This window comes from Salvelinus sp. IW2-2015, linkage group LG19, assembly GCF_002910315.2.
Source record: "Salvelinus sp. IW2-2015 linkage group LG19, ASM291031v2, whole genome shotgun sequence".
NCBI lineage: Eukaryota > Metazoa > Chordata > Actinopteri > Salmoniformes > Salmonidae > Salvelinus > Salvelinus sp. IW2-2015.
Window position 1 is genome coordinate 11,172,876 of NC_036859.1, and position 9,662 is coordinate 11,182,537.

At 39.5% G+C, this 9,662-nt stretch overlaps 1 protein-coding gene across 4 annotated transcripts in view; it reads left to right on the plus strand.

Annotated features, from left to right (window-relative positions):
* LOC111979430 (outer dense fiber protein 2) overlaps positions 1 to 8,801 on the plus strand; it is a 13,937-nt gene extending 5,136 nt beyond the window's left edge. For 3 of the 4 annotated variants that reach the window (XM_024009965.2, XM_024009966.2, XM_024009964.2), the window contains exons 9-17: positions 1,230 to 1,339; positions 1,508 to 1,643; positions 3,006 to 3,116; positions 3,256 to 3,360; positions 4,698 to 4,856; positions 5,454 to 5,554; positions 5,822 to 5,984; positions 6,516 to 6,641; positions 8,400 to 8,801. In XM_024009965.2, coding sequence (XP_023865733.1) covers positions 1,230 to 1,339; positions 1,508 to 1,643; positions 3,006 to 3,116; positions 3,256 to 3,360; positions 4,698 to 4,856; positions 5,454 to 5,554; positions 5,822 to 5,984; positions 6,516 to 6,641; positions 8,400 to 8,579 — 1,191 coding nt within the window. In that variant the 3' untranslated portion in view covers positions 8,580 to 8,801. The remainder of the gene's footprint in view (positions 1 to 1,229; positions 1,340 to 1,507; positions 1,644 to 3,005; positions 3,117 to 3,255; positions 3,361 to 4,697; positions 4,857 to 5,453; positions 5,555 to 5,821; positions 5,985 to 6,515; positions 6,642 to 8,399) is intronic. The other variant, XM_024009967.2, reaches the window with a different exon arrangement.
* The last annotated feature ends 861 nt before the right edge of the window (positions 8,802 to 9,662 follow it).

A 9,662-nucleotide genomic window follows, 5' to 3' on the forward strand; every position in this document is an offset into this window, starting at 1 on the left:
CACACACATCCACCGGCACACACACACACACACACACACACACACACACACGTGTCCACCCACACCCGTCTGTTTAAAACATGTACATTTTATCTCCTGTTAGGGCCTATAAATATTTGACAATATAATGTCAGTTTTTTACACTTCTTCCCATCGTATCTCAAATAGTCATTTGGTTTCTTATTCTATGGGTTATCATTTAACATACTATAGATTTCATTATTCTTTTCTTTCCAATTGCTTATTTGTGGTGCCAGGGGTTTAAGCCAGTTTCTAGTAATCTGTTTAAGTGCTGTTATTCTCAGAATTCTGAAAAGGTACTTATCATATTGGAGGACCAGTGTATGAGAGGTTCTCCATAGGAACATGTGTTCTGGATTTAGAGAACGTGAGTGTTCAAGCGTATCATYCAGTACTTTATATACTTCGGTCCAGAAATGATTGAGGACTGGGCAGGAATATAGTATGTGGATGTGATTAGCCCTGCTCTCCCCACGGTTATGCAAGCAATTTGGTGTGATGTCACAGTTGTATTGTTGTTGTATTATAGGAGTTCTGAAACATCTTGACTGAATTTTCCAAGAGTATTCCCTACAGAGTAGAGAGTTAGTTGTCTTGGACTTGTTCTTCTAGATACAGTGGGGAGAACAAGTATTTGATACACTGCCGATTTTGCAGGTTTTCCTACTTACAAAGCATGTAGAGGTCTGTCATTTTTTATCATAGGTAYACTTCAACTGTGAGAGACGGAATCTAAAACAAAAATCCAGAAAATCACATTGTATGATTTTTAAGTAATTTMATTTGCATTTTATTGKCTGGCAACTGCTACCATACCCCATTCAAAGTCACTGAAATCGTTTGTCTTGCCCATTCACCCTCTGATTGGCACACATACACAACCCATGTCTTGATTGTCTCAAGGCTTAAAACTCCTTCTTTAACCTGTCCTCCCCTTCATCTACACTGATTTGAAGTGAATTTAACAGGTGACATTAAGTTATCATAGCATTCACCTGGGCAGTCTATGTCATAGAAAGAGCCGAGTTGAGTTCCTAATGTTTTGTACACTCATTGTATTGTTGTCTAACGGTTCCATACTTAAAATTAAGATGGAAGGCTTTTCTACTTTTGCTACGGTGTTCCCTACTGAACGCGACCCAGGTATTCCGTTGTTCCTTGCCAGTGACAGTAAACTGATTTATGTTACGTGGCATGATGACATGTAGGATGTTCAGCTGGCGGAGGCTTGTTCAGAGAGGGACACATGGAGGAGACAACAGGAGCAGAAGACAAACGCGAGAATTCTGCTTGATGCACAGATAGGACTACTGAAAGGGTAGGTCGTTTCTCATTTTGACCTGGACACAAAAAGTCTGGCATATTGTTAATCCAGGTCTTTGAGGCAATAAATGTTGTTCTTTTAATGTTTAAAGCTTTTCAGATTTTCTCCTCACAGAAAGTAGAAGTGGGCAAGTGGCAATTGCTTATTGATGTGTCATTACAGCCAAATAGCAGACATTACTGCAAGGCTACAGAAGGAGAGGGAGGAATTCACTGCTGCAAACGAGGTCTTACTGCTAAAAGTGGAAAAACTCAACGCTGAAAACGGAGACATTGGCCTTGAGAATGCAACCCTCAAGGTAGGACAATTAAACACCAATATAGACCTTTAAGTTGTGTGTGCACCAACCAAAAACTATTGATTTACTTCACCTTGAGCCATAGATTAGCCCCAAATTATCTAAACTACCACATCTATAAACAAATGTTGTAAACTATTACATCTAATTGCTTAGATAACAAACCTAGCTCTACTGCTTTTTAATTTGTGTACCTTTTCTGTTTATTCTAACATGTAAAACTTCTTCCCACCTTAATACAGGATGATATGTTTATACACTCCCCTCTATATGTATTTGGACAGTGACGTTAACATTTTACATTTGGCTCTATACTCCAGMATTTTGGATTTGAGATCAAATGTTTCATATGAGGCGACAGTACAGAATCTCACCTTTTTTATTTGAGGGTTTTTCCATGCATGTTTTACCGTTTAGAAATGAAAACACTTTATATGTCTAGTCCACCCATTTGAAGAAGTCATAAGTATTTGGACAAATTCACATATAGTGTATTAAAGTAGTAAAAAGTTTGGTATTTGGTCCCATATTCCTTGCACTCAATGACTACATCAAGCTTGTGACTACAAACTCGTTGGATGCATTTGCAGTTTGTTTTGGTTGTGTTTCGGGTTATATTTTACCCAAAAGGAACGGAATGGTGAAAGTAAGAATAGAAGATGTTTCTGAACACTTCTACATGAATGTGCATGCTACTATGATCATGGATAATCATGAATGAATCGTGAATAATCATGAGTAGTAAGGCTTACAGTGGTAGAAATAGCATACCCTCTGAAAATGCTAACCTTCCCTGTTATTGGTAATGATGAGCGGTTAGCATGTTTTGTTTTATCCTCTGTAACCTTCTCACTCATCATTATTCATGATTCATTCATGATTTTTCCTAATCATGGCATTATCAGGATTAATTTACATGCGTTCAGAAACATCTTACCTACTCACTTAGAAATAATGACTCATTATGCAGTTCCTATTAGGCAAAACATGATCTAAACACAACTACAACAGTCTCACAAGCTTGACATAGTCATTGTGTGGCAGGAAAGCCGGACCAAATACTACACTTTTGATCACTTTAATACACTTTAAGGAAATTTGTCCAAATACTTATGACTTCTTCAAATGGGGGGACTAGATACATAAAGTGCTTCCATATCCAAACAGTAAAACAGATTTGTATGAATATACCCTCAAATAAAATGTCACCTGATCTAAAATGCTAGAGCCCAGAGCCACATTTTAAAATGTTAGCTTCACTGTCCAGACATATATGGAGGGGGAGTGTATGTATGATTATTAGTATGTGGTTTGTTCCCACCATGTTCAGGATTCTATTTGTGTATTTATCTCCGGTTCCAGGCGTCCATCGTTGAGTTGGAGCTGCAGCTGGTCCATTCTAAAGCAGCGCTGAAAGAGGARAGCACCGTCTCACAGGAGAGGAAAGACCAAGCAGAACAGTATCAGAGTCAGGCAGGGATCCMGCACCCCACCACACTTCCAAGTTCCCATACTTACTCAATCCTATACGAATGTATTGAGAGACCTAAAGGTAAGGCAGCAGCTGTCTGTTTTATTCACCTCGTATTGCCTCACATCTCACATCTCTCAGGTGGCAGAGCTTCAAATGGAGGTGGAGGATCTGAGAATAAAGTTGGAGGGTTTTCTGAGGGAAGCAGAGAACATCAGAGAAGGAAGAGATGCGGAAGTGAAGAAGGTAAAGTCTTCTGTTGGCTACATTCAAATCAAAGTTTCTTTGTCACGTGCGCCGAATACAACAGGTGTAGACCTTACAGTAAAATGCTAACTTACAGGCTCTAACCAACAGTGCAAAAAAGGTATTAGGTGAACAATAGGTAAGTAAAGAAATAAAAACAAAAGTAAAAAGACAGTGAATAATAACAGTAGCGAGGCTATATACAGTAGCGAGGCTACATACAGACACCGGTTAGTCGGGCTGATTGAGGTAGTATGTACATGTAGATATGGTTAAAGTGACTATGCATATCTGATAAACAGAGGGTAGCAGTAGCGTAAAAGAGGGGTTGGCGGGTGCTGGGTGGCGGGTGCCGGGACACAATGCAGATAGCCCGGTTAGCCAATGTGCGGGGGCACTGGTTGGTCGGGCAAATTGAGGTAGTATGTACATGAATGTATAGTTAAAGTGACTATGCATATATGATAAACCCGAGAGTAGCAGCAGCATTGTCTTAAAGGGATAATTCTGGATTTTGGCAATGAGCTGGCATGCTAGTAGATCACCATAGACTTCCAGTCATTGCGCTAAAGCTAGCTAGCATTGGCTCGCAAAACTACCTCTAACTTCCTTCATACTGGACACCGAGACATAAAAATGGTATCTACAAGTTCATCTGACTCTAGGGAAGCAGATAATGGGCCTCGTTGCCAAAAACTCCCGAAGTGTCTCTTTAAATTGGTTTGCGTCCTTCAAAATTAAAGCAAGAGAGGGCTCACTCAACAGAATAGAATATCAAATTGCTTGAAATAGTTTGAGACACAAACACTACTTGGTTCAGTAAAATTAAAATGAATGTGATATCCTGTRTGTTTTGATATTTGTTTACCAACATTTGTAGTTGTTTCTGGTCTTTCTGGTACCCACGCATTGCTTCCTAAAGGCTTTGCCTGTGCTGTTAACCATTTCAAAGTGCACAGCTTCACATTTATCCTYGGCGTAAAAACCAACGTATGCTGTCATTTAAAATTCAGTGATCACTGGGGTTCCCTAGTCTGCATCCTAACTATGGTTCAACTATCGACACGTCAGTTTAACAGGACTGGAACTTAACTGCTGCTTCTGATTAAACCTCATTTTGTTGAAAGACTTCAAAAGATTCACAGATTCACTCTGAGAAAAAAAAACACATCAGTGGTGAATGGCCAAGCCCTGCTTCCGCATACATTACCTATGCTTCAGTTACCAGTCAGGGTCCAGTCGGTGAAAGCTACTCAGAGAGGTGCAGCCAATCAGTCATTAACATTTCTCTRCTCCCCTGCCTTGCCGGCCTGCACGCCCCTCCCCCGGGACCCCAGGTGAGGCTGGAGCTGGAGGGGCGCGTGAGGGAACTGGAAGAGTACCCCGAGTTACTGAGCACCGCGGAGCAGAGTCTGGCGGAGTGCCAGGACAACCTGAGGCGCTCAGAGAAGAGATGTGCAGACAAGGCAGAGGCCATTAGACAACTGCAGGTTAAGGTGTGCGTATAGCCGTAAGACGAAATGTAATTTGTAGATGGGCAAGTAAGCACTGAGGTGGTGGAGTACAGTATCTACCACCAGATGTCAGTCAAACCCTATGTATGGTTTCCCATTATACTGTTATAATTATATCGCAATGTTATTATAGTGCATCCCCCGGTCCTGCTTTGAGTTGGTGTTGAGGTTTGTGATTGGATGTACTTGGGTTGCAGTAAAATAAAGTTAGGTCAAAAGCCCTATGTGCCCCTTTTGTAGTTTGTGTGTTTGTAAAGCTGTGATGGTCACCTTAAACTGTTTTAAAATGTGTTTCTATGGATGTTTCAGCACTGTTCAATCAATGCTTGCTTGAATGTTGCTCATATCACCGGTGCACAGTGTTGTGTGCTGTGTTGGTGACTTGTTAAGCCAATGTAATTTCAGTAATTGCATGGTGCAACTCTTTGTGGTGTTGTACTGTATATGTTTGAACCCTCATTCAAGTCCTCATTAGTCAAGACTATTCAACTGAACATACATTCAGCATCTATGATATCATTGAGTCAGTCCAACKACATTTTTTTGCCTAACCACAAGGCATGATTATTGTGCGTCCAGGTGGAGAGACAAGGGGAGAAGATGAGGTCGTCGGTGGACATGAAAGAGTCTATCCACGAGGCCAACTCACAGCTACGGCAAAAACTGGATGCTCTTCAAAAGTAAAATTGTTACTTTTTCTTCTTTTGAAAGAATTAATACATTCTTCCGTTTTGCTTTTTGGTTTCCAAACTAGATTCCTCTGTATTTCTCATGTCAAAGTACATTAGTGACATTGAAGATGTATTGTTTTTWAAAAATACGTTTTTAAGCCTGCCCTGGGTGAATTCTGAAATGTTCTGAAATGTTAATGTACTGCTTGTGACTGGGTATGGGTTACGAATGTGTTATGAATGTGTTCCTTGTGTATTGCCGATGATGTATTCCAGGCAGATGGAGGAGCTACATGGGGAGAACCAGGAGCTGATCCGTAGGCTGGCAGGGCAGGAGGAGGCGCTACACTACAGCAGCAGGCAGCTAGAACAGCGCTCAGCAGACTGCCAGGCTCTCAACAGACAACTGGAGGCAGCAGTGGCCGATGTCAGGCAACAGGTACTCAGGGGTTAAAGTTCTCCGTCACTGCGACGGATTTTCCTCGTAAATATTTTATTTATTTTTTAGGTTTTAGATTGAAAAGGACTGGAATTGGTCAAACTTGAAGTTTAAAACATGTACAAAATTATCCTATTTCCTTAAAAGCATGATGTTCATTATGCAGGTTAACCTGGCCCCAGACAATGGATCTGAGATCGGCCTAAGTTTCAGTCATGGGATTCTTTTTCGCTTTAACCCCTAGGTACTGTATGATAGCTCCTGGATAGGATATTTAATGTGTGGATGTGGACAGTATTTAATGCTCATACACTCAGCATATGATTTTATTCAAAACTGTTGTATGTGTATATAGAAGCAAATTCAAATGCTCAGAATAAAGGTTCATATTAAGTGGAACCAATGTTCACCGAAGGGAATGGAAAGGCACAGAAGCGAATTGAAGATGGTGTTTTTTAGGGGATGAGTTTCTGTCGATTGTGTGGTTTTCTTTTTGACACATCTCATAATCTTTATTTGTCTCATGCCAAGGTTTCCAAAGTAAAAGACAAAGCCGTCTCCAGAGAAAGTTCCCTTCAGACCAGAATCCTGGAACTGGAAGCTGAGAAGAGCAGAAGAGAGAATGAGCTGAAACATATGAAACAAAGCAAGCAGTCAGTAAGTACCAGACACAATCACATACAGTGCCTTCAGAAAGAATTCACATCCCTTGACTTTTTCCACATTGTGTTGCGTTACAGACGAATTTAAAATGTATTACGTTTTTTTTTKTGTGTGACTGGCCTACACACAATAYCCCATATTGTCAGTGGAATTATGTGTTTCGACATCTTTACAAATTTAATAAAAAATGAAAAGCTGAAATGTCTTGAGTAAGTATTGAACCTCTTTTTTATGGCAAGCCTAAATAATTTAAGGAGTAGAAATGGGCTTTACAAGTCCGATAATAAGTTGCATGGACTCTGTGTAATAATAGTTTTATTTAATTTTTGAATGACAACATCATCTCTGTACCGCACACATACAATTATCTGTAAGGTCCCTCAGTCGAGCTGTGAATTTCAAACACAGATTCAACCAAAGACCAGGGAGGTTTTCCAATGCCTCGCAAAGAAGGGTACCTATTGGTAGATTGGTACAAAAAATAAAAGCAGACATTGAATATCCCTTTGAGCATGGTGAAGTTATTAATTCCATTTTGGATGGTGTATCAATACACCCAGTCACTACAAAGATACAGGCTTCCTTCCTAATTCAGTTGCCAAAGAGGAAGGAAACCGCTCAGTGATTTTCACCATGAGGCAACATTTTGAGTTTAATGGTTGTGATAGGGGAAAACTGAGGATGGATCAACAACATTGCAGTTACTCCACAATGCTAAGCTAATTGACAGGGTGAAAAGAAGGAAGCATGTACAGAATAAAAATATTCCAAAACATGCATCCTGTTTGCAACAAGGCATTAAAGTAATACAAAAAAAAATTGTGGCAAAGCAATACACTTTTTGTCCTGAACACAAAGTGTTATGTTTGGGGCAAATCCAATACATTACTGAGTACCACTCTCCATATTTTGAAGCATAGTGGTGGCTGCATCATGTTATTGTAATCATTAAGGGCTTGTGAGTTTTTCAGGATAAAAAGAAACGGAATAGAGCTAAGCACAGACAAAAACCTGTTTCAGTCGGCTTTCCACCAGACACTGGGAGGTGAATTCACATTTCAGCAGGACAATAACCTAAAACACAAGGCCAAATCTACACTGGAGTTGCATACCAAGGCCAAATCTATAAAGGAGTCGCTTACCAAGAAGACAGTGAATGTTCCTGAGTGCCCGAGTTACAGTTTTTACTTAAATCTACTTGAAAATCAATGGCAAGATGTGAAAATGGTTCTCTAGCAATGATCAACAACCAATTTGACAGAGCTTGAAGAATTACAAGTATTGACTCAGGGGTGTGAATACTTATATAAATGAGATTTCATTTTGAATACATTTGCTAAAATCTCTAAAAACATGCTTTCACTTTGTCATTATAGGGTATTGTGTGTAGATGGGGGATATTGTAGCTGCGATAGCCTACTGCAAACCATGTGACATTTTCCCCCATATCCCTCAAAGCTAATGAGAACACAGTACATTACTTTTTGATGCCATAAAATACACAATGAATCAGACCAGTTTTCTATTTTAAAGCATAGTAGTACATACTGTACATTTGTCAGGTCAATGGATTGATTCCTTGGTGAATGAAATCATGTTGTGTTGATAGTAGTAACTGTTGTTTGAGCGTGAAGCCTTATTGTCCTATGTGTATGAGCATATTTGATCAGATTGTTGTTTTTACCTTGACTGCACTACAAATGTCCAAATTTGGACAATAAAGAGATTGATTGGTTGTGTTTTTCTCTGCAGGCTGAGAAGCAGTTTGAGGTGCGTCTAAAGGACCTGCAACTCAGCCTGGACCAGTCAAAAAGCCACAAACAGAGCATTCAGAACTACGTCGACTTCCTCAAGAACTCTTACTCCACCATGTTTGACGAGGGACTACCACAGACACCGTCTAGTTTTGAATCATCCTACTTTTTTAAATGATGATTACTCCGGTATGTGTGTTTGCGGTATGTATTGTTGGTTCAATAATGTACAATATATGAGCATTATTTAAGAATAATGTGTTTTGGAGAAGCAATGAATCGGCACATATGCATTTTATGTCCGATAAAGAAGTCCATGTAAATGTTTATATAGATCAGCTAATACTTTTTTGTCCATTTCTAAATAGAATTTCAATAAAGTTTATAATGGCATATTGTACAGACCGTTTTCATCACAGAATCAAATTACAGAACTGCCACAGCCAATGTGTTTTTCTCTAGTCTTAAGTTTGTATATCACTCTTCGTGCTGTGCAGGATGTGGGAGCCTCTGAGAGCCAGTTTCATGGCCTGTTTTTGGAATCTCACTGTATCCAGGGTTTTGCTCAGGAGTAGTCTGTCAACACTTTGTTTCTTCTCCTCCTAACGTTATGCAATCTGACGTATTGCCAACATCTGAAAACAAGGTACAGTTGCCAGGCCTGGTTTCATTACAGGATCTCCAGATATCCAATATAGAACCAACAGTCTTGGTTATAGTACCAGTCAAAAGTTTGGACACACCTACTCATTCAAGGGTTTTTCATTACTTTTACTAATTTCTACATTGTAGAATAATAGTGAAGACATCACAATTATGAAATAATGCATATGGAATCATGTAGTAAACCAAAAAAGTGTTAAACAAATCAAAATATATTTTATATTTGAGATTCTTTAAAGTAGCTACCCTTTGCCTTAATGACCGCTTTGCACACTCTTGGAATTCTCTCAACCAGCTTCATGAGGTAGTCACCTGGAATGCATTTCAATTAACAGGTCTTAACTTAATTTGTGGAATTTCTTTCCTTAATTCGTTTGAGCCAATCAGTTGTGGTGTGCCAAAGTAGGGGTGGTATACAGAAGAGCCCGTTTTGGTAAAAGGCCAAGTCCATATTATGGCAAGAACAACTCATATAAGCAAAGAGAAACTACTGTCCATCATTACTTTAAGACAYGAAGGTCAGTCAATACGGAAAATGTCAAGACTTTGAAAGTTTCTTCAAATGCAGTCGCAAAAACCAAACGCTATGATGAAACTG